Consider the following 26,747-nt stretch of genomic DNA (forward strand, 5'->3'; position numbering starts at 1 on the left):
AAATACACCAATTATTTTAAATATTAATTTTTAAATATGTATATTTTATAAAAACATTTAATTAATATCCAAAGATAAATGTAAAAATAATGAGCAATTATTTATCATATTTTTAATTTATTTAATTTAAAATATAGCTCTCCACCTCAAACTTGCCCCTGTACGTGATACTTTTCCAACAGTTGTGCCGGTCATTACCTCAGTGGTGCGCAAACCGTGGGTTGCAACCCCCAGGGGGATCATGAGAAAATTTTTCTGGGTTGCAAAATTCAAATAAATTTATTTGACAAAAAATAAGGCTTTTCTTCAACAAGTATATGCATAAATAAAACTGTGTTTTATTCAGACCTCTAATAAGGCAGAAACATAAGCGCAAATCCCAGAAAGAATTTCACTTTAACTACATTGATGATTAAAAAAACGTCCACTGTATCCAGGGGTCACGACAAAATTTTACACAAAATGGGGGGTCAGAAATGAAAATAGTTTGTGCACCGCTGATCTAACACCTTTCAGGGGATTGAAATAATATGACTTCCTGTTTGCATCAGAAGTTCTTATATAGTTAATCAGGGCCTCCTGCTCCTAAGGTTTCCATATCTAGTCTCATCTTTCATCTATCTAACTCCATTCTTGAGATTAAGGGACAGAGGGAATTTATAGGTTACAATTTTTTCATATTGCAGCCCAATTAGAATTACAAAACCTTTTATTTCTTTTTCACTAAATGAAGAGATGATGATATTTTTGTGAATATAAAAATGTAATTGAGTTTCAAGTTGTCCTGTTCTGACCTCATTGCTACTGACATATGGCTGAACAGTTAGAAAAATATGGTAAATTGACAAGTTTTTTTTTGACGTAATTAAGTAAAAATTAAAACTGTAAAATTTTATTTACAATTTTTAATAATATATGTGCATTTGAGAAAATTTAATTTTTAAATATTTCATCAATACTATTTTCTGAGAGAAGTGCATATCAAAATATTGATAAAAATTAAAAATAACTTTATTCATTATGATATATACAGGTTATTACCAGGCTGCCATTCAACGATTTCACTAAAACCTGGTCACCTTAAATGACAAAGTTGGTTATGTAAGTTTTCATAATGTTTTATGAATAAAACTAAGTTTTCAAAGAATTTCCTTCTCTTAATTTTGTCTCATTTGTCCCCTTTCACCAAATAATTGAATGCAGGGTATTTTTTGTGGGCCACTCTATATTGTTTTTTATTTTCTTAACAATGTACAGTACTTCTCAAATAATTTTTTCCATGATCCTTTACATTGATAAAAATGGAATACATTTTGAATGTCGAAAACATTTTAAACTCATTGTGATTGTTGCAATTACAAACATTCAGCATTAAGATTTTAAATTACTTGCAATCTGGAATAAACTGTTCCTGTAGTTGTATATAAATTTCTTATAAATCTGATGAATTAAATTTTATTAAAATTACAATCATATTGGGTTTTATGTCTTATCATTCATTTCATTTGAAATTTTAAAATCACGTACTGATTATTAGGGAAATCATTAGATATTTTAAATTATATGTTAGCCTAGTTTTCAACAAATTACTTTTAAGATGATTTAATTATTCACGTATAAATGTTTGTCTCAATATTTCTAATATGTATTGTCCATTTCTGTTGGTTTTGTTCACATCTTAGATGATATTTTCTTGCTTGTACTTTAAATTTTAATTCAACATTGCATAGTTAATCCAGATGAAAATGGATTCTTATCTAAATTAACATGAAGTTTACTATAACTTTAAATAAAATTATGACAAGAAAATTTCTTTTTATGCAATGAAGTAATCTTAAATTTTCTTTGAAGGATGATTGAAGTTTTAAACTTTAAAAATAAAAGTTTAATTAAATACAAAAGTTTGTTAGTTTGATTAAAAAACTTTTCTGTGGCCAAGTAAACAACCCAATATATTACGAACAGATAAGTTACACGTGATGAGAAAAATTATAAATTGTATTAAAACAATTAGAAATTAATAAATAAATTAATACTATAAAAATTTATTAAACTTTTCCATAAAGTATTTCAATTAATAGTCAGCTTGATATACATAAATAATTAATACAAATGGGAAAAAATTAAAATACTGAAATTTATAATAATGCTATAAGTTGCATTAAAATAATAATTAGAAAATAAAAAGTTATTAATCAATTTATTAAAAAAACTTAATTCTCTACAATTATGCCGATGTTAATTTTTGTTTTTCCCATTGTTCAGGGGTTAATGTCTTTTGAGTAAAAGCATGAATAACTTTCATTTCTTCTTTTAGGACTTCATTCACCATTCTACATTTAAAAGTATTTTTATTAAACTATATATTGTAAGTATATTATTCTAATTTAATGTATCATCATCATTACCTATGCCTTTGAAGTAAGGGTTTACCATCAAATTTTGAAGTAACTATAAGAGCATTAAATTTAGCTCCACAGCCGTCAGACAAATCTTCAACTTCCTGAAAAAAAAATGAAAATGATTTAAATTTTATAGAGAATATTTGAACAGACAAGACATAAATTTCCTTATATTGTGAATGATCATTGTTGAATATTTATTATGAATAATAATTATTAGTATTATTACTATAATACTAATAATAATCTCTCCCGTGGTCACCACCTGGTCGTGGTGGGAGAGCCCAGTAATTTTACTGATCCATAGGGCAATGCAGGCTGGAGCACAAGCTCCTGGTAGGGACACCCATGCCAGTAAGGTCTATGGGGAGAAATGAAGCTAAGAGTGACCACACCCACATTCTGTGGAGATATTTATTATGGTGATAACTAGATCAAAGTGTGATACCGGCTCGGACGTCGCCCGGGTTAACAAGGTCTGCATTCGTGGGTTAGGCAGAGGCTCACGTTCGAAAAATAGGCCACAGTCTCCCTTGGTTACCGGTGGCAAAAGCAGCACCGGCCCAAGCATGGCTACTGCAATGCCCTCAACAGATGTGAAGAACCAACCCAGCCTTGGTGTTTCTGTGGCAATGCATCCACAGACCACAAAGGCTGGAAAACCACACCAACGGATGAAATGGACAGTAGAAATGAACAAGTTTATCATCCATACTTACTACACCATCACAAAACTCAAAACAAACATGACAGCATACAGACAACAACTACACCATAGATTCACACAACAGTATCCTCATCTCACTGTCACCGAACAAAGGGTTGTTGATCAAAAAAGAACAATTATACACAACAACCTTATTCCACAAACAACACTTGAACTTATCAAACAACAGGTTGCTGATCAAATACATCAACAGACAGAAACATCTAACATTAATGAAGATCATGTAACCTGTCAGGATAATCCAGCAACAAGCATTGATAATAACACACATACAACAATTACCACTAATGATACTACAGACACTTCCTCATCCATCACTGATAGCATAGACAAGGATTTAGTTAATACGCTCTCACTTATATTTCAGGAAACACTCACTAAATATACAGGCACAGATCCCACACAACAACCACGAATACCAAAAATTTACACGTCAAAGGAAGTAGGAAAAACACTAAATTATGTAAACACTCACTTACTACCACACTACATTCATTCAATTTCTACACTCGCAGACATTCATACATTAGTTTATGCTGGGGCAGTCATAGTAGTGACACACCATGGACTGAAACTACAATCACAGACAAATACACAGAAAACACAATTCTATCACAAGCCTGCCTGGCAGAGAAGAATAGAAACACAAATAAATGACATTAGACAGCAATTAGGCAGGCTGACACAATACACTAAAAACAACATAACACCCAAATTAAGGAAACAGCTCAAAAACATTTTCAAGAAAATAAAAACACACACAAAACATGAATGTCACAACACACATTACAGAATACATTGATATACTAAAACAAAAACTTGCTGCCAAAGCACGTAGACTCAAACGATACAAAACACGTACACTACGAAAACAACAAAATAAATTATTTACAAACAACGAAAAACTCTTTTACAGACAAATTAATAACAATGCAAACACTGATACACAGCACAGTGGCACACCAACAGAAGAAGAACTCACAACATATTGGTCTTCTCTTTGGTCCAGTGCTGTCACGCACAATGCTGAAGCAGACTGGATCAAGAAGGAGAACAGAAACTTGCACAACATACCAACTATGCCCTGTGCTGAAATAAACATACATGATTTCCAATACACTGTTAACAGAACACACAACTGGAAGACACCTGGTGTAGACAACATTCACAATTTCTGGTACAAAAAGTTTACATCACTGCACCAGGAACTAGCTAAACACCTAACACACATCATCATCAATCCACAAGACATGCCAAATTTTCTTACTCAGGGCATCACCTACATGAAACCTAAAAACAACAATACCACAGACCCCACACAATACAGATCAATTACATGTCTTCCAACACTCTACAAATTATTGACATCCTGTATCGCAACAAAATATACAAACATGTTGAAGAACACGACATTGTTACGGAACAACAAAAAGGTTGCTGTAGAAATCACAGGGGATGCAAAGAACAGTTACTCATAGATTCAGTCATTCTACGGCAAGCACACATACACATGGCATATATAGACTACAGAAAAGCATTCGACAGTGTTCCACACAGTTGGCTGCTACATATTCTACACATGTACAAAATACATCCATCACTCATTGCATTCTTTCAAAACACTATGCAGCACTGGAGAACAACACTACATCTCAGGGCCCATAACACTTCCATACAAACAAACCAAATTTTTATTAGGCAAGGAATTTTTCAAGGAGATTCCTTGAGTCCTCTCTGCTTCTGCTTAGCCCTGAACCCATTATCCAACATGTTAAACAACATGCAATATGGTTACAATATCAGACATGAAAAAACAACACAGTTTACACTGTCACATCTCATGTACATGGATGACATAAAACTTTATGCATCCACACAAAAACAACTTCATCAACTCCTACAAATCACACATTCATACACCAAGGACATACAAATGGAATTTGGCCTAGATAAATGCAAAACAGTTCACATAGAAAAAGGAATCCTGAAGAAAGAAGATTTTGCACTTGGAAATGGAGACATTATTGAATCCATGGAAGAGGGCGAGTTCTACAAGTATTTAGGATTCCAACAGGCCAAACTAACAGAACATATACAAATAAAACAAAGATTAATTAATGAATACCAAAGTAGGTTAAATGCTATTCTCAGAACACAGTTAAATGCAAAACATACAGTTAAAGCAATAAACACATATGTCATTCCAGTACTTACTTATTCTTTTGGAGTTATACATTGGACTCACACAGATCTCGAGCAACTCCAAAGGAAAACAAGAACAACACTTACTAAGCATAAACAACATCATCCTAAATCCGCCACAGAAAGATTAACCCTTCCACGTAAAGATGGCGGACTTGGCCTGATTGACATAGTTAACCTTCACTACAAACAAATACAGTCACTGTGAGAGTTTTTCTACATTAAACAAGAAACATCACAATTACATAAAGCAGTAACTCTAGCAGACTCGAATAACACACCATTAAACTTACACTCACATCATATGGACACAACACAACATATAAAAAGCATAGACACCATTAAGCAATCGTGGGCTCGAAAGGCACTCCATGGCAGGCATCCTTATGATCTGGCCCAGGATTTTGTTGACAAAACTGCGTCAAACAACTGGTTAGCTCGGGGATGCCTCTTTGGGGAGACGGAAGGATTCATGATTGCCATACAGGATCAGGTCATAAATACTAAAAACTACAGAAAACACATACTCAAAGATGCAACACTCACAAATGACACATGCAGAAATTTCACATCATGCCAGAAACTATACAACACATCACCTCTGGTTGCAAGCTCTTGGCACAGACAGATTATTTACACAGACATAATCAAGTAGCAAATATAATACACCAAGAGCTTGCAAAGAAACACAAATTAGTAGACATCCACAAACCATACTACAAATACATTCCACAGACAGTGTTGGAAAACAACACGCACAAAATGTACTACGACAGAGCCATAATCACAGATAAAACAATTTACCACAACAGACCAGACATCACACTCATTGACAAACACAATAAAATCACATACATTATAGACATATCCATTCCAAACACTCACAATATACAAAACGCATGCACTGAAAAAATTAGCAAGTACACAGAACTCGCCCAGGAAATAAGGCATCTGTGAAGGATGGATAGGGTGCTTATTGTACCTGTTGTTCTCTCCTCTACCAGTGTCATACCACACACACTACACAAAAGCCTGGGCACATTAGCAATTGAATAGAAACACATATATCACTCTACAGAAGGCCACTATATTGAATACATGTCATATTGTGAGAAAATTCCTGAATACAGACACACACTCACACTCTTATTTACTTTTTGTCTTGTTTTGATTGCTATGCCTTGACTCTGGTCTGGCATAGTACACAATCACTGGTGTCAACCAATTATAACTCAGTAATAAGTACACTGTCTGTCTGGAAAGTTCAAGGACTGATTTTTATTAGAGAGACAAATAGTGTAATCTTTTAGTTAAAACTTTTGTGTTTGGACATGATGTATTTTAGAATGCCGTCAATCTTTTTATAGTGTGTTTGTAAAAGTAAAGTGTTTTTGCTTGTCAAAAAATGTCTGCTATGACTTCATTGAAATGGCAGAAATGAACAATTCTTTCACCAAAAATTCATTACTGATGATAAATCCTGGTGTTACTAATATGAGTCTACAACAAAAAAGGCAAAGTTCTGAGTGATTGGATACTGGTGAGCCAAGACCAGGCAAAGTTTAAAGGCTCAAATCCAAAACAAAGGTGATGCTCATCACATTTTTAAGGCAAAGAATTTATCCCACTGTGACTGCCTGCTTCCACCTGGGTGTAATGAAATGTCTTTGCAATAGGACGTGTTTGCCTCAAAAGATGGGAAACAAGACTTTTTTTTCTGCTTCACAACAATGTGCTAGCCCTTTCAGCTGGAATTGTGCAGCAGTTTTTAACTCAAAAACAAGTCTCAGTGCTTGTTCATCCAGCATGTGACTTTTTCCTCTTTCTACAGCTTAAAATAAACATGAAGGGTAAATAGTATGATGATTTAAAAGACATTCAAGAGAATTACAAAAGAATTTTCAAGCAACTTTCATTGGTTGTGTGAATGCTGTCAATGGTACATCAAGACTGAGGAGACAATGTAGATCATAAAGATTAAAAATCTTTGTATTTACTTTCAGATTTTTTAGAACAATAGTGCCAGAACTTTCTGGACTGACAGTGTATAAAAATTTGTAACAAAAAAAAATCATTCTAATTTAGAAAAACTAACAAATTTGCCTTTTACTGGAACCATGAAAGAAAAATTTCATATTCAATATACAGGTATACCTCACCTTATGTCGGTAATTGGTTCCAGGAGAGGCGACATAAGTCTAATTTACTTGTCACTAGGCTAAACCACAAATTACCATTCCCAGTTCTGTATTTTATTTATAAATGCATTTTTAATAATATACAGTGAATAAGCATCTATTTTAAGCTTACAAACAAGTAAATTTTAGTTTTTGATACAGTACAGAAAAAAAGTAATCTAAATTTACAAATACATGTACTGTACATAAGTACTGTACATACTTGTAAATGTACATGTTTACAATTTGGTGATGTTTACAGTACATTGTGGATTCTTTATTTGTGAATGTGGTTTCTCTAAGATATTATAAAATAAGATGATTTTTTAAGGTTAAATAACAAATACAGTTATTAAAGTTATTTTGGGATAGTAGAAAATAAACTAATTTATGTTAAATTTACCAATATCGAGTGGTGCTGACAATGACACCAAATAGTAGATATTGAAACTACCGTGGAAAATGCCAATAATGAGCACTTAAAGATGGCTAAATAAGACGACAACATAGAAACAGATGTTTTCATGTTTTGTTCTCTGGGATTTATGATGATTATATTATTTAACTTTTATTAGATAACATTTACTGTAAATGTACATATTTTAATATGATTTTATGTGCTTTTAACGCTTTTCTAGTGATATTACAACTTCAATATTTGTGGCAGATGGATGTAAAGTCGAATAAAATGACTTAAACTTGATTTTTATTTTTCCATATACTTTTTTGACAACAACATATAATCAAGAACAACGTAACTCGAGGTATATCTGTATATTTTTACATATAATGAACTAATTCCATTAAAATTATTTTTTGCCAGTCCATTGTGCATTTTTTATAATATAAAAAATGTAAATCTTTCATAAACAAAATATTGATTTTTGTTCTTTGTTTCGAATAATTTTGCTAAGATGATGATATATAATTGAAGATGAGAATTCTTAAAAATGAGTTTCTAATATTAACATTAATCTCTTTAATTAAACCTTTATTTAATTGCTGAATTAGGTAGCAAATAATAAGTTTTCTAAAACATTGTCAACTCACAATTCTATCTACAATTGTAGATTTTTTCACTGTAATCTACAACAGTAATAAATCCAAATTACATATAAATTTTTATGTTTTAAATGGTATAAGACTTGCCCAAAAACAAAAAGTTTCTTACACTTAATTTAAAACTCTAAGTACTGTACTGTACAGGCTGAGCTGCAGCTTTGGTAGCTAATACCCTATTCACGCTGTACATTTTAAGCGGGATTAAGATTTAACCAGAATTAAGTTAAGTCGCATTGTTGAAAACAAGATTAACTACTTGTTCACACTAGGTAATTAAAGCGAATTATTCGCTTAGCCCTCAAGTGGGTGTACTCAATATTACATTTTAAATAAAATCAAACTTTTGCTTATTTTTCATAAATCATCATAAATTAATTTATATTTAGTAATTTAAAATATAAATAACTTATTTAAAATGCATAAGACATTAGTTAGGAATTATTAACATTTATTATCAGTGATGTCGTTGTTGTTGGCAGCACAATTCTCTCAATGTTTATATCACTTTAGTGATAGAACTGTGATAAGAATGGATTTTTGACAGAAATTTATATTATTATTTAAACTTCTTGTACCGAAGCAGCATATACATGCTAACAGAGAAGAGTATCGTTTGTTCGCAAGGTTCTAGGACCTTGGTTTGTTCGAGCATTCGTACATCTGCTTCCGCCATTATTTTTGAACTTGTGGCGGACCTCAGGGAAAGCTTGAAGCAACTTAAGCTTCTTTGAGAAAGCGATTTAAGCTGAGCCAGTTGTTGGTAGTTAAACCGGTTTAATATTAAGTCAGTTCCGTTCATATTTCATACCTTAAGATGGCTTAAAATATACAGTGTGAATAGGGTATAAGTCCCTTAGCTTAGCAGTACCCACATGCAATGCAATATTATATGCATTATATGCAATACATATAATATAGAAGCATAACAATGACTCTGCAGCTGGGGACCAGCATATGGTCACTCTTCATTAAAAAAGGAAAGTTAAACTTATTGTTGTGATAGTCATGCGAGTGTACAATAGTCCACGAGAGGCAGTACACAAAAAAATAACAACAATTATTTATTTTTTTCTTTCACGTGATTAGCAATATACAGGATTCTTTTGGATTCCAACTCTTAATGTTATACAATATCCCAAACTGGAGCGAGGAATCGAGCAAATACAGAAGAAAAGAATGCACTCGCGACAATAAGAAAAGACAGACGTGTAATCTTACAACAAACTTATACTAAATTATAAACTAAAAAGGGAACGGAAGAACTGCAAGAAGTTTTAGTATGATAAAGGAGGTTATAAGGAATAGCCAGGTTCTCTGGTATTGACACTCTTCTGGTGGGGAACCACTCTAAATCGTTTCTCACTGATCTTTTTCGGATCTCTTTGAAGATTCTCCTTATACAAGGGAGGTTGTCTCTCTCTCTTTACACTAGCAGGGTCCTTTCTCTTTCTGTAGGCCACCTTCATCTCTCATTGTCCTTTTAGACCCACAAGCAGGAGCATAACTTTCGCACATCTACCTTCACCTTCACCGAGAGTCCAACACAAGAATGAACCTTATCATCATTCTAGTAGTCTCAGGGACTTCACTTCCCTTTGTTAATCTGGTTTGTGGAAAGGGTTACCCCACCCACTGGAAGGAATGTTAAAAGACAATTCGAAAAACAAAAGGAAGAACAAAGAAGAAAGAAATATACCGTATTTTACGAACTATAAGACGCACTTTTTTCTTCAAAAAATTGCCTCCAAAATTCAGGTGCGTCTTATAGTCCGTAGCGTCTTATAGTCCGTAATATATATATATATATATATATATTAATATGGCATATTGCCACATTATAGAGAAATGACATAAATCTTAGTTTTTGTTTTAATTTATTGATAAAATTTTATCCATTTCCATTTACAAAAATTCTCATACACATACTACGGTAAATCAACGTCTTTATTAATCAATGTAAACTTTCTCACGGTTGTTTATACTCAACTGGTTATCCTAGCTTCCAACTGAACAATAATTTTCACAACATATGGTTACAAAATTAAAGATTTTCTCTAAATGATTGTAAATATGCATTAAGCAAATTTAAACATTAAATACCATTTTATTATACTTCAATATCTACAAACAAACAAAGAAATTTTAATATACTTTTTTGCTTTTATTCATTTCATCTTACAGTTAATAACAGAACTTAAAAGAAATACAAGAGAACATTGGTTATAATAGTATTAACTGTTCAATTTTGCTTATATATGCCAGTATTTTAGTTACGCAGCCTCTATAATTAGTTTCTTGATACACTAAATTTGGTCAAGTAAAACACATTCCTGCTAAACTAGTGTTTGGCAGGAGGCAAGTAGTGGAAATTTAGTTGACTTGAAGATTCCGAAACAACAGATCCAAATACATAATTTCTTTAATTTAATACACTGGAAGAATAAATGAATTTTTTAAAAATTTACAACTGTTAAAAGCAAACTTATTGCAGACGTCTCGTCCACAGAAAACGAATTGCCATCTCGAAGAGAGAAGAAAATTTGTGAAACATATATATGTCACTGATGAAATAAAGATGGTTTGACAAGGCAAGTATTGGAGTAGATTAATTTTCCTTTCCTAAAGAAGGTAGTTTTTCACGTTTTACTAAATTTTTAACTTTAAGTACTCAATGGTATTAACAGTATTGTAATAATGGTTTTATTTGACTTGTTATTGATTCACTAATATGTAGAAATGTTTAATTTTCTCAAGTTATTAATATATAAATGAAAATTACAGTAATTAAATATATAATATAATAATCACACAGTTCATTACGATTTCATTAATTAAATGAATTTAGTAACGTAAATGTTCATAAATACTTACAACATGGGTTGTTTCTAGTTCGGTTTTTAATTTATTTTCGATATAATCTTTTGTATAATTCGACATATTTAATAATTTTGAATTTATTACTTTCTCGGCGTGTTTACCTTCCTCCACACTTTACGCTGGCGCGCCACCTATACCCACCGGCATACTGCAATTAAATAAAAAAGAATCGGATTGGTTGAATTCGTACTATGACGCAATACATCGCTAATCGGAAGAAATTTTATACAAAGTGGTCTTTGACTTTCGAATGAAATAGAAAAATAAAACAGAGTCGTGGATGAAACGTGGATTAAGCGAGCGTTGGCTACGTTCAATTTACATAAAAATGTAGTGAGTATGCATTTTACAAAAACGTTATTTCGATTACGAAAAGTTTAAATATTTAAAATAATGGCGCTGTATAATGTCAATAACAGTTGTATTGAAGAACTTTATAAAATATTATACGAAGTTTTCGGTTATAGAAATTTTAGAAATGATTTGCAGAGAGATGCTGTGGAATGTGTAGCGTTGGGTGAAGATGATGTCTTTATATCTATGCCCACAGGTGCTGGGAAATCCTTATGCTACCAACTACCTGCTTTATTTAACAAGAGAAAAGGATTGACTATTGTAATCTCTCCTTTAATTGCATTAATGACAAACCAATTAGAACAGATGAGAGCTTTAAAAATTCCTTCGGAAACATTAAATTCAACTATGTCAAAATCAGAAAGAGAAAGAGTGAAAAAGGATCTTTGCCAAGATCAACCGACTATTAAACTTCTTTATATAACTCCTGAACAGGCAGCTACTTTTGGTTTCAGAAATATTTTACATACGTTGTTTGTTAAGAAAAATTTAGCACGAGTTGTGGTAGATGAAGCGCATTGCATTTCTGAATGGGGTCACGATTTTAGATCGGATTATTTAAAATTGAGCGAAATTAAAGAGAAGTATCCTGGCGTTCCGTGGGTCGCCCTCACGGCCACGGCCTCCGTTAACGTGAAAGACGATATACTGTCCCATCTTAAGTTTAGAGAGCCGGCCAAGTTATTTAAAATGCCGTGTTTTCGACCAAATCTTTTCTACGATGTTATGTTTAAGGATTGCTTGGATGACCCATATGAAAATTTAAAAGTATTTGCATTACAGGCATTTGGTGAGATGTGGGAAGACGATCCTCCAGAAAATAGAAACTGTGGTATTATTTATTGTAGAACAAGAGAGGCGTGCGAAGAAATTTCATTCAAGTTGACTAACCTTGGTCTTCTTACAAAGCCTTATCATGCAGGTTTAAAATCAAATGAAAGAACTTTAACTCAAAATGATTGGATGATTGGTAAAGTTCCTGTTATTGCTGCTACTATAAGTTTTGGTATGGGTGTAGATAAATCGACAGTTCGTTTTGTTGCACATTGGACAGCATCGCAGTCGCTTGCCGGATATTATCAAGAGTCTGGTAGGGCGGGAAGAGATGGTAAGCCGTCGAGATGCCGTATATATTATTCTCGTAGTGATCGTGAATCCATTTTGTTTCTTTTAAAACGAGATTTTTATGCAGCAAAAACATCTAATGAAAAATCCAAAGCAGAAAATGCTATTAAAGGCTTTAATCGTGTTATAAAATACTGTGAGGAAGCAGTGTGTCGACACGTATTGTTGGCAAGTGAATTCGGTGATAATATTACAAATTGCAAAGAACACTGTGATGTATGTTATAAATTAAGTCATGTTGAAAATAAAATTAAACAATTTCAAGCAACTCTTTTTACTACTAAATTAGGCTACAAAAAACATACCAGAGAAGACAATGATAATTTATATGGTGGTGGACGAATAGGGATTATAAATGAAACAAATTCTTATGATGATGATGATTACGATTCAGAAGCTGCAGAGAGAAAAGCAGGAAAACAACTTACAGCATTTATTCAAAAAGAATTTAAAAGAAGAAAAGTGACACCTTCATCCAATAAGAACTATTCAAAAGATTCATCTGTTTTAAAACCTGGCAGTAAATTAATTCCGGAAGTAACAGTTCAAATTCGAGAAAAATATTTAGAAAAATTACAAGAAGAATTAAAATCTCACTATAATCAAGTTAATAAAATATGCAATTTGCAGTTTAATGAGGAAAATTTATTGGACTGTGCAAAATCACATGAATATTTTATTTATAGCACTAAAAGAAATATTCACATGTATCGCAGAGAATTTGTTCAGTTATTTACATCAATTAGAGAGTGTTCAAGTAAATTTGAATTACATTCTTTACTTCAAAATTTTGATCCTTCTATTTGTATTATTAAAAAGCACAAGAAAGAAAAATCAAAACCTAGATTATATACATTATTAGATATGTTCTCAACTTCTTCAAAAGATGATAAAAAAGATAATGACAATGATAGAACATCAAATTCAAGAAAAATTTCAAGTCCAGATATAAGTGAAGAAAATGAAACTTCATGTAATGAAAATTATTCAGATGATGACTTAAATGATCAGAGTGTTAGTTTATTTTCAAAATCACCAAAAAGATATGATGAAACAAATCCAGAAACATCTGTAATTAGTTCACAATTTGATATTGATGTAAATTCTACAGGAGATTTGGAAGAAGAAAAAGAAATGGAACATATCAGCAAAGAAGAAAATTTAATATTAAATTTGAATACTAATGATAATTCTTCAGAAGGTAGTGAAAAATTTGAAAATAAGCCTATTTGTGAAAATGATAGGAAATCCGATACTTCCTCAGAATTAGACAGTACAATTGAAAATGAGAATCTTGATAAACACACAAAAGAAACATCTTCCAAACCTCAACCAGTTATTAAATACTTTTTTGAAAATAAGGAGACAAAAGATACTAAGAAAAAACAAGATAAAATAGATTCTAAAAAATGTTTAGGAAATGATAGTCAAAGTAATCAATTGCATAGTGAGGAAAAACACAGAGATCCGAGAAGAAAGAAAACTCATAAAATAAAAGTAGTTAGTATGGAAAATAAAATTAATAATAGCATAAATCTTCAAACTGCAGTAGATTTAGTTCGTAAGTACTTAGATCCAAAGTACAAAGAAAAGAAAATAACTAAAGAATTATATAAGGTGGTATGTCGAAAGATATCACACGAATTGGTGGATTCACATACTGTAAGTGAAGAATTTGCTAAAAGTGCCATAAATAAACTATTTAAAAAATGCAAAGTAATAAAATCTGAAGATGATCTGACTAATATGCATAGTTAAACTGTTAGGTAAACTATTGTTTTTACTAAACCAAAGAAGATGCTGATAAAACAAAATATATTTTAAGAAAGCAAATATTTGATAAAATTTGAGTTAGCGATAAGATTGTTAAAGGTTAATTTGCCATTTTGATGTTTTGTTAGTTTGAATTTTTTTTTTTTAGTTTTTTACAATTCAACCAAACACCATGGATATTTATTGTTGAGTAGATTTCAAATTCACATTTAAATATATTTCCAAAATAAATCTAAAATTTATATATTTCAAAACAACAAATACTGTAACAACAAATATCTTCTGTGTAATATAAAAACTTCTGATTTCTTAATATTTTTAATGCTGCTAATGAAAATTGCTGCATTTAATGATCAGATATTGATATGTAAATCTAAAGAAAATATATAGCATCAGAATTTACATTAAACAGTCATTTAATGTAAGTTCTGAATGAATAAAATGAATAAAAATGTTGATTTTGATTTTGTTTCCTCCCTTCTAATATTTGATTTTCTCAAATATCAAATAAAAGATGGGATCTAAAATAACATATTGAACTTAGTTTGTCTTCATTTATTGAATTCATTACTGCAAAATTAAAAATTATTTCACATAAAAAATACTGAAGACATTTAAATTCTCTATAATAGATAGATTGTTTCACGAGTAGAAAACTTTCAAATCATTTTAAGTTATCTGATTTTTGATAACTATTTTTACAGTTAAATTTTTCAATAGATTTGAAAGCCAATAATAATAAATTGACAATCTTTTGAAAATTGAAGATACAATATTTTGCACACATTTACTAAATATAATTTGTAATTATTTTTCTCTTTGAAATCATGGATTTTATCTGTTAAATATTACTCCTTTAAAAAAAAATTCTGCTCACCCTTAAAGACTATAATAGAATTTGAAAATTGTAAAATGAATTCCATTCAAACTGTTTAGGAATTAATTTTATAATTTTAAATTCATCTATAGATAAATAACTTTATTAACCTTAGAGTAGGTATGTGAACTACTATTGTAGTTCATATACCTCATAAATGTTTGCCATTTTTGTAAAAATTTGAATAAAAACTTGGAACCTCATCAGTATCTGTCTTTAAGAATATGTTCTGTCTACTAAGAATGTGTTTTTTTATAAGAAATGTTTTTTGTAAAAATTATTTGAAGTTTGCTATATATGTGGTCCACATGTCTAAATGTATGACTTTTCATTTTATTTATGAAATTACACATTTCACTTTCACGTTGTTCAAAGATACACATCATTTACAGGATCAAAAGTTATTTTGTACTGAAAAGTTGTCCAATAATTATTTTTTGCTAAACATAATACATTTTTATTTTTATTTTTTAAACTTGTTGCATAGTGATATTTGACTTGTTTTCTTTTATTTTTCATTGCTAAACAATTAATTATTGCACTTTTAAGAAGGAATTGTTGCATACAATGCCAGACTGCTTTGGTCAAAAGCATAAATTTTATCAGATCATCATAGAAAAATATGCTGTGATGTATGCAAATTGGCTTACTGTAGTAATCTGCATGCCTACAGTTGCAAAACAATGCATCGTACTTGTAAAATTGTGCAATTCAGAATAATATATGAATAAACTATTTATTTAGTTAGTATTAACATACTTTTGTTTATATTCTTATGGAAAAAAATAGAGAAAATATTTGTATTTCCTTTGGAATTAGAATAAGGTTGCTGTTTAGAACAAATCACACAAGAACTCACTTTTTGATGGAAAAAATAGGTTTATTTTCTATAATTTATAATATGCATATCCTTTTAAATTATAGAAAATAAACCTATTTTTTCCATCAAAAAGTGAGTTCTTGTGTGATTTGTTCTCAACAGCAACCTTATGCTAATTCTGAAGGAAATACAACTAATTGAGAGAACAATAAGCAATCAAGTACTGAGAGAAAATATGTTTTAATAAATAGTATTCAAGAGTATTAATGAATAAAAAAAATTTAGATATATTTGATTAGGAATGCCAAATATTTTGAATCTAAATCCCTCTTGATTCAATAAATTTATGATCTTATGAAATCAATTGTTGTTATTTATGAAATGGAAACTGATTCCAGATTGTATATGTAATACAATAATAATACATGGTATCATCATGTTTTATTCAGGGGATGTGTGCCAGCAGGTACTGCATAAAATGAAATTGTGTAAATTTGTGCTTTAGCTCAAGTAGTCCAAATGATTGCCTAGATCTGCCTAGATTGCCTAGATCTGCTCATGCAACCATTTACAATTAACAGAAAAATCTTAAAATGTTGTACTTAGGTTTTTACTATATATGCTAAATTTCATAATAAATTAATGCATTAATAATTAGAATTATTTTTGTGTGCTTGAACTAATCTATTTTCCATCTGCATGTATCAATCCTACATAAAACAAAACCCGGTTGTATTATAATCATATTATTAACTAAATATAAAAATTAAAAAATGAGGTATGGTGACTCACTGCTTATCATAGAGCATGTTAGTGCCCTATAGTAGAGCTCAGCCACACATGTAATGTTAAAGTGCCAAATTTGACTCTTAATATCACCAAGACCAATGAACAGATTTGGATAAAATTTAAAATGTTGTGTCTGCGATGAGGATTACGGAAGTCTTAAATTTTGAATAAATTTGGACTTAAGAAATCCCAAATTCAGTATATTTTCCCTAGATTTACCAGAGAGATTTTAGCAACACCAAGCTACTGGAAAATCTGGGAGGAGTCTGCTTATGCTTAATAGCTCTTTCGAGAGCTGATCACCCCATTTTTTTGTCCTTTTGAAGGTTTTATTTTGAAATATTAAATATTTATAAAATTATAGCTCATTTAAATTTTCACACTTCATTGGTCAATTGGCTACCATGTGACATGATGTTTTGTAATTACTTTTAATCTATTAATTCATACTTTCACCGTAATTTCTTCCCCTCCCCTTATTAACTCTTAAACCCTTTGCTTGATCTGCACCAAATTTTTCACACTTATTCTCAGGGACCCCAAGTAAAAGATAAACTACCACGAAAACCTGGTCACCCCACCCCTCCCAATTTCACTCCTCTTCTTAACCCTTTTCCTAATTTACACCAGATTTTTCATACTTATTCTCTGGAACACTGTGAAAAATATGCAGGCAATCATGTGACTATTAGATGAATTTACTTATCATGAAAACTATTCTCTTATGAAGTTATTTTATTTATGTTACCCTAATTTATAAAAATTGTTCTGGATCAACAATTTTGTTTATCAAACTTTCATAAAGTCCTATTGTAAATGAAAAGATAGACTAAAGGTTTCTGTGATGTCATCAGTCAAAAGATGATGATAGAAAAATTAATGGTAAATCATATAATAGGAATAGGCTGCTGAGTGAGTTAGAGCTATGTAGAGATAGGTATCAAAAAAAATTCAATGCTGGATGACTGAATACCTTTAACAGTGGGATTTTTTTTAAAAAGTAGACTGCTAATGTTTTCAAATCAGTTAAAGAGTCATCTTCATATGTGGACAGTCAAAAGACAAGTCAGTTTGACTGCCTGAGGATGGTCCATTAATTAACCAGAATGAAAATGTTAGGCACTAATGCTGTTTTTTAAAATCTTACTGTTAGCTGAATTATTTAATGTATCTTTAAGTTCAGTGGCTAGTACATCATGAAATTACAATGCCCATTGAAACACAAATCTGCATTATTGTATAGATAGCTATATAAACAGATGAATGTATCTGACTTATTAAACTATTACTATTCAAAATATTAAAATATTACTTTCCTCTTTGAAAAATGAAAGACTTAATGGTGTATAGACAGTTTGAAAATTACTAGTGTAGATAATTCTGGTTTATAGCAAATTTATATTTTTAGAATATAATTTTTGTTTTCAAGAGTGAATAATTATCCATATTTATGATGTTAGATTATAAGAATATGAAAATTATGTCTAGATACTATGAAAGTATAGTATTGTTGTAATATACTGTATTTGACATTTTAAAACTTTGTTTAAACAATCATATTTTTTATGTGAATAAAAAATTGCCACTTTTATAGATATTTGTTATATAAAAACCAAATAATACAATTATTTCATTGATATGCCATAATTTGAAGTCCAAAGTTATATTTAATAACTCAACAGTAAATATTTTATTTTTGATAACTGCAGAATATAAGTTAGCAAATATCTTCATTAATTATTTATATTTATCACATTTTCTTTATTTGTTCTTTTTTCGAAAGGATAAAGAACTTTAGATACTATATTAATCATTTAGTTGTTGAATTTGTATTTCATTTTTTAAAAATTGTAAAAACAGTTTTATGTTTATTTCAGATATTTCTATATTGGGATTTAGCCACTAGCATCATGGAAAAAGAGTAAACTCTCAGATAAATATGTGTAAAAGTGAGTTTGTCCCATTCAAATCTTTTGCCCATATTTATTTGATTTTTTCTTCCTTCGCATTATTTATAAACAAAGGTAAGGGGAGCCAGGCCCCCTTGGCCCCTTCCTGCTTAAGCTACTGGTAAATTCACCGTAAGAATTCAAAATAAAAATAGTATATGGAAACGAATATTCGTTCATTTTTCCAATATAGAGAATTGTTTCAGAAATAAATCGATTATGGACTCATTTTGACGTTGATAAAACGGCAAATCATGTCACATACTCGGATTTCTTAAATGGATTCTTCCACATAGGTTTCAATTTGTTTCAGAATAAATATATAATACGGTTATCTAGAGGTGTAAAATATCATCCTTAAATATCTACATATAGATGGTTTTACATTCAGATTTCTAATTACAATTAGTGTAATTTATCAGTACAGTACTAAATCTCAAGTAAATCAGTGTTTAGTTCAAGTTTACATTACTTAGATTTGATAACGAAACTGCCAACTTTGTTAATTTTTCACATTTTTTCTTTTATATTTATATATATAATCGCACCCTAAAGATATCTTTCTATCGCTAACAGATATCTGTAGTTCAAATATGATCTGCATAGACTACTCATAATTTATCTATACTAATATATAAAGAGGTAACTAAGTTTGGTTGTAACAGGTAATCTCCGAAACTACTCATCCGATTTCAAAAATTCTTTCACCAATATTTAGAATGGACCTTCAGGTGGACATAGGCTATACATTATTCCGTTAAACATTCATATAAATTAAAAGATATCATCTAGGATTAAGGCTTTTATGTCCAACAGATGGCGCTAACTCCGACAACCTAAGTTTGCTTTACTGCGAGGCATTACGCTTTTCTGTGAGAATGGACTAATGCGGATCATCTTCTATCTATCTATATAAATAAAAATGTAATGTTCGTTTGTTCCTACCGATTTCTTTGAAATTTTGACACAACGTTGCATTCGAATACGCACGTGATTTTATATAATATACGTGTCGAAATTCCCCACCCACCGGGGGAGATGGACGGGATTAAGGCTTACCGTAAAGAACTCGGCTTCTATTATGCTATTTTAGATGTGGTTTTTTGCGTTTTAATAGGGTACGTCAACAGAATATACACTAAAAAGGTATTCTCCGATATTCCCCCGCGGGGAGAGGGACAGGAATAAGACTTACTATAAAGAACTCTACTTCTATTTATACTATTTTAGATGCGGTTTTTTGCGGTTTTGATTGCGTTTTAATAGGGTTCGTCAAGAGAATGTACACTAAGAAGGGATTTTTTAAAATTCCCCCCACGGGGGAAGTTTTATACATTTATAATAAATACATTTTGAGCCACAACAACGCGTGGCCGGGTCTGCTAGTCGTTAATAATTGCGAACTTGCGCATTTATTATTTTAAATGAAAGTTCGTATGAATATTATTCGGACAAATAGTAGCCTATATTTTGTAAAATACGATTATTTTATATTAAAATAGTTTTAAAAGTCGCCTTATGGATATAGGCGTGTAAAACGTCATCGCTCTATCAACAAGTTTCTAGAACATGTTTTTGAATTCTGTCACACAAGGACGTATGTCTTGGCAGCCATTAAGATACTGCTAGTTAGTGTAGGTGTGCAATTTTTAGTTTTTCATTGGCGACATACCTTATAAAACCAGGTAGATATTGTGCAGTGGTTGGCTGCCATAATGGCCGTAGTGTTCTTTATAAGTGGCTTGAAGCTGTATGCGATGTACACAAAAACATGATTGTAATTAGAATGATTGACTACATAGTCAATCTTGACGCATCATTTCCACGTGATGAAAATTTAAGAATGGGTAATTAGCCATGCTTGTGGATGCACTGTACATTCAGCTAATAAATAACTTTGCCATCATGTGACACAAGTCAATACAGAATGATAACTTGCAGATAGGGTTTGTGATGGCTCTACGTTTGTTAAAAGTGTTTTGTGACAATTTATTAATTAAAATTTCATCTACTTTACCACTTGAAAAATAATTACAAGAGTCAAGACTCCTATAAGCATTTCTTGGTAATCGTAGGCTTAGCTTTTAATAAGACAAACAAATATTGCTGGATGTCCCAAATTTGACCATTCTCTCGTCATTATTCCATGATTTTATAGTACTAGTTGATGAAAATAAATTAGAAAATACAAGTTTATAGAAGAAACTATGCAAAAATCCGTTAATTCTACAATATTCTGTGAATAATTTGGATTATCAATACGTTATGAATTAAACAGCGATGTAAACATTTCCTGATAGATAATAACATTGGAATATCAGTAAAATTTTGCCAATTATTTTTTAGAAATAAAAAAATAAGATTCAGGTTTACTTAATTTTACTTTAAATTATCAGTTTTGAAAGATATTTCCACGCGATGCTTTTTACTCTTTTTTTTGTATTTTAGCAAAAATGTAAACTTTTGTAGGAAAAAAAACGCGTATGTGCATACTGCATGTCTGAAAGTGTGGACAGAAGGTCAAGGTTGTTCGGTCGCGGGAAAGGTAATTGTGATTTCCTTCTTGACTACCATGAATGGTTTACCAACATGAAGTTCCCTGCACACGATGGTTACTGAAAAGTATTACTGTTTTGAAGATATTAGCTGAACACATCCAATGATTAGGCCCTGAGCTATATCCATCTGGTTGGCGTCTACACCATAATGCACGTCCTTGCGTCTCTAACATTTTTGCCCAATATTTAGCGTAATAAAACACCTTCACTGCCCGAACCTTACTTTGAGCTATTTTGTTTTGTTCCCTCGTCTGAAATCGGAGCTACGAGCCAACATTTAGTTAGGTTCATCAATGGCTATTCTTTAAGAAGTCTATTCTTAATAATAGCAAGATTGTAAGAGTTGTTTTTCCGACATTTTAAAACTACGCATTAATCGTTCAGTAATTCTTTACTATATTACATCATTTTCTGATGAACTGGTACCGATACCCAAGTTTACTGAACTCGTCTGTAGAAGCTTACAAAGTTTTATGTAAAATAGCTATGGGTTATAAGCCATATATCCTGTGATTAAAACTTAAAAAATTTACATTTGGTGTGTGATTCCATTTTGTACGAACACTTCTATAAAAACACCTGCCAATATTATTTATGTATGTTCTAAAAGATCCAAAGAAGCGAAAAGTAGCCTTTAGCATGAAGGAGAAATGTATGATAGATGTACGAGATTCCATTCAAGGGGCAATCCAAGAGGTTATATAGGAGTTTGGGCGAAAGAGTTCAATTTTGTCGGACTACTATAATCCTTAATCATCTCAAAAATTTGCAGTTTAAGAAAAAGCGTAAGCTAAACCTGCGGTTTGTTTATCAAACTGTGTAAGAAAATTTCCATTGTTAGTATTTTTATCTCCGGATCGATTTCTTTTTAATAAAAATACTTTGCAAAAATAACAGATTTTCTCCGTAGCTCAATTTTTTAAAGAGAAATGTTCAAGTCTGTAACCAACAAATACATTAACGTCGTATTAGTATGTACATGTTACAGTCAAAACCCGTTTTTAGTTAGAACGCGTTTTAACTAGTTGAAACTAGTTTATACTGGACGTCTTTGTTAAAACTAGTTTTAACTCAAATTTATTTTTGACTAGCAGTAAATTCTAGTTGTAACTAGACAAAACGGGTTTTGTCTAGTTAATTTACTGCTGTACATGTTTTGATTTTAGATAAAACTAATTTTAACTTTTAACATTAGTTAAAACTAATTTTAGCTACACAAATATGTTTGGGGAAAATAAATAAAGTTATGGTTCTTCCGCCGAATCATAGCCATAACATCTTGCTTATGAAGGAAATTATAGCGATAATTTGGGTTTTGGAGGCCTCTAACGAAAATATCATATTCTTGAGCATGTTTTTCAAATAAAACTTTCGAGTATATGAAAAATAATTGTATATTGTGTTTGCAATGACGACTTTTTTACTGTGTGGCATTTTAGGCATCTCACCCTAAGTATCCGGGTGAGATGCCAAATGCCATTAGGGTAAGATAACAAATATAATTGCATAAAATTAATTTTCGAATACCTTAACCAAATTTAATTTATTGCATATGTAGTACGAAGTACTTCATAGTAAGTATAACAGCACAGTATAAGTATTGTTAAGTTTCCGCCCGTTCTAACGTGCTCTATAGCTAGCTGAAAGCTTTTTCAGTCCAAAAACGTTTTTGAAAAGTCCTTATATAATTTCTATGCATATCCTGCAATAAAACGAGAAAACAAAAATTTATTAAAAATAGGCATATTGGAATTCAATTAACAAAAAGTAGGCATGTTACCCCATGAAAAATGTGGCATCTTTTCCATTTGTCAGGGTAAGATGCCTAGTGGAGTCACGTGTTCTAGCATGTCCGATCAGGATCGGCGGTAGCTCACAATGGAAACTTTAGAACCTTAACTACATCGCACATTAATTGTTTTTCTCAATTTTTAATAAATTCTATTTTAACGTTTACTTTTAAAATGATTCTAGAAACATTTCACAACAAAAACTTTGTTCTTATCTTGCTTTTATTCTCAGATGTAGAAAATGAGGTAACGGTAGCCAACTACAGCTTTCCACACTCAATATTGGCCCAACGATTCATCATACAAACACATGACAATATCTGACGTCACCGTTTGAAAATATCAAAAAGTAGGCATGTTACCCCGAATCACTCTATATGTTGCTGTCAAAACCAGTTTTTAGTTAGGATGCGTTTTAACCAGTTTATACTAGATGTCTTTGTTAAAACTAGAATTTATTGCTAGTCAAAAATGAATTTGAGTTAAAACTAGTTTTAACTAGACAAAACGGGTTTTAACAAAGACGTCTAGTATAAACTAGTTTAAACCGGTTTTAACTGTAACATATACATGTAACAAACATTTGGAGTTCCGGATTTATCTTTCAAAAAGAATTATATAGTAATAAACTAAAATTAGCAATATTAGTCGGATGTAATCAGTTACTTATTTAACCACCTAAAAGGAGTTTTTGGGCATAGACAAATTATTATGAGAAGACTAAAAAGACGTTACGCGATGCAGGATGATACAAGTATATACATATTCAGTTTTTTAAAAATAATTTATAAAAACTAGAGATATGGATCTTTTATTCTTTACAGTATTACAATCTGTACATATTTAAATAAATGTACTGTATTTACACAAAATTGTTAAAATCTTAGCCTAAGTTATATTAGTAAGTCACGTCTATTCAAAAAAAAAAGTGAAAAATTGGTCAAACACTTTTCGAATTCCTATTTTTGGCCATGTTTTATAATTTGAAATAATTCGATTAAAAATTTTGTATAAATTGTAGTATACACTCCATTGCGAAAAAATCAACGCACCTTAAAAGCCAGAGTGCAATAGTAATCAAATTCTTCATGTAAAATGGAAGTGAAAAAAATTACAATGTTAAGGCACAAAATTCATCATTAAAGAGCAGATTCATCACAAATGTTATAAATCGGAAAATGGCAAACATAATCTGGCAATTAACATAAACTGATCAATAGCGAGGTTGAGCCCGAAGTTTTAAACGCGAAAACGTGTACGTCGGACGTTTAGCGCCGCTTTCTTGTAAGCCTAGAAGGTTGACAATGGCGTTTGAAAAGTCAGCAGAATCATGCTCGACATTCCAAACGCCATTGTCAAACTTCTAGGCTTACAGGAAAGCGGCGCTGAACGTCCGACGTACACGTTTTCGCGTTTAAAACTTCGGGCTCAACCTCGCTAATATCGGATGGGTTTACAACTTATTGGAACTCAACATTTGCGATGAAACTGCTTCTCAATGGTGTATCCTTGTAAAGAATTTATTTTTTACTGCCATTCCATGTGCAGAATTTGATTACTATTGCGTGTCGGCTTTGTCAATTTTTTTTTTTTTTTTAAATAATGTGTGTATCTGCTTTATGCAATTTCCTTTAGTCATTCATAATAGCACGATTTACACTTTAGAATTTATTTATTTATTATTTTGTTTTAGAATGAGTAACAAAAATATTTTAAAAGCTACGCGTCTTAAACTTTTAAGCATTTTTATACATTTTTAATGTAGATAAATTTAACTGTATTTAAGTTCTTGCGAGTACCCATATCGTGAACAAAATGACATCAATTTGACGTCAATTCCACGCTACGCAAGCTTTGAATAGCGTGATATGACATCAAATTGACGTCATTTTGCTGCACGCTAGACGATACACGCAAGAACTTAAAAATTCACCTTAAAGTTATAAACATTTTCTTTTTTTTTTGCAAACTTAAAAAATTATATAGTTTTTAGTTTCTCATTATATGTTAAAAACATATAATCCGGACGTTAAAATTAAATTTTTAATTTCTGCATTAGTTCATCTGAATGCATTTAGATGGCGCGAATTTAAATAATGCGTTTGATATTATTCCTTTGTCGTTAAGTTAAAATATTTTACTTTCGACTACTGTAAAAATTAAATATCAAACAAATAGTAAAAGCAAGAGATAAAAAAGCCTTAAACACTCGATTTTGTTTCAAACAATACAACGTGAAAAAGTTCTTGTGTTTGGTAAACTTCCAGTGACACAGAGAAAGCAGGCCAGAGCAGTGGCGTAGCGTAGTGGGGGCAGCAGGGGCGGCCCGCCCCGGGCGGCACTTTTAGGGGGCGGCAAAATTTCACATTAAATAATAATAATATCTTGTAAAAATTTTTGTAATAAATGTGATTATTATATTGCAAAACATGTATACATGACTTTTTTATTTGTAACCTGTACAATACACAATAATGATGATTGTTCTTGCTGAAAAGTTTTTTAGAATTACTGTATATTTTAGTCTTTTAAATTGAGATACCTAAATAAGGGGGCGGCTGACTCCCACGCTACGCCACTTGGCCAGAGCCAAGGCCGTCTAGATGGCCTTGCCAGAGCCAACCAATTGCGTGTAATTCAGCAATTGGTTGGCTCCCTCTCAATATATATATATATATATATATATTTAGTCCAAACACTGTACAGATTTTCAATATTTTGTATATATATATGCAAAATATTGAGGGTCTGTACAGTGTTTGGACTACAATTTAAAAAAATTGTATATCTATAAATTCCCACTGTTTGTTCTTCCTTAATCTCGAGAACGGTATTAAATAGATAAAATTCAAGACCAAGTATGGAAAGCTTAGCGGTAGGAAGCCCCAATTAACTACACAGGAACTTCCGATTTTGGCCAGAAGTCATGTTATTTCAATTGAAAATTGTCTCCTGAACGAAATTAGATGCATGACTTCATTGTTAAGAGGAAAAGTATGATGTTTAGGGGCAAGATACTACTAAACTTAAGTGCTTTGTGACAAAAGATTGGAGCCTGTTATTGTAAAGATGTCATAATAAATAATTGCTCGTTATGTATACTGTATATATATATACATACATACACAGACTATCGATGTTAGCGGCATTTTATTAACTATGTAGATTTGATCATTCCAAATTAATGGGGAAAAATTAAATTATTTTGTTTACTGTATAAAAAAGCAGAGCCGTGGCTAGAGCATTTGACACCAGAGACAAACTT

General features: G+C 31.1%; 2 protein-coding genes across 2 annotated transcripts; one reads left to right on the forward strand and one right to left on the reverse strand.

The window, feature by feature from the left end:
* Positions 1-2,181: 2,181 nt before the first annotated feature.
* Positions 2,182-11,590, reverse strand: LOC136984395 (bolA-like protein 2). Its single transcript, XM_067281364.1, has 3 exons — positions 11,442-11,590; positions 2,409-2,503; positions 2,182-2,333 (listed from the first exon to the last, which is right to left on the reverse strand). The coding sequence occupies exons 1-3, from the start codon at positions 11,505-11,507 to the stop codon at positions 2,228-2,230; spliced, it is 267 nt and encodes an 88-aa protein (XP_067137465.1). The 5' UTR covers positions 11,508-11,590; the 3' UTR covers positions 2,182-2,227.
* Positions 11,571-15,229, forward strand: LOC136984392 (ATP-dependent DNA helicase Q5-like). The gene has a single exon (XM_067281360.1). It carries the CDS (start codon positions 11,841-11,843, stop codon positions 14,682-14,684), a length of 2,844 nt encoding a protein of 947 aa, XP_067137461.1. The 5' UTR covers positions 11,571-11,840; the 3' UTR covers positions 14,685-15,229.
* Positions 15,230-26,747: the final 11,518 nt, after the last annotated feature.

Source organism: Centruroides vittatus, unplaced genomic scaffold (genome assembly GCF_030686945.1).
Source record: "Centruroides vittatus isolate TY-2023 unplaced genomic scaffold, ASM3068694v2 contig_918, whole genome shotgun sequence".
Classification (NCBI taxonomy): Eukaryota; Metazoa; Arthropoda; class Arachnida; order Scorpiones; family Buthidae; genus Centruroides; species Centruroides vittatus.

Excerpts from the sequence above, each read along its gene's own strand:
- LOC136984395 (XM_067281364.1), bottom strand. The coding sequence starts at position 11,507 with ATGTCGAATTATACAAAAGATTATATCGAAAATAAATTAAAAACCGAA. Across the intron at positions 2,504-11,441 it reads AACTAGAAACAACCCATGTT|GAAGTTGAAGATTTGTCTGA; the intron begins GTAAGTATTTAT and ends TTTTTTTTTCAG. Across the intron at positions 2,334-2,408 it reads CCCTTACTTCAAAGGCATAG|AATGGTGAATGAAGTCCTAA; the intron begins GTAATGATGATG and ends TTTTAAATGTAG.
- LOC136984392 (XM_067281360.1), top strand. The coding sequence starts at position 11,841 with ATGGCGCTGTATAATGTCAATAACAGTTGTATTGAAGAACTTTATAAA.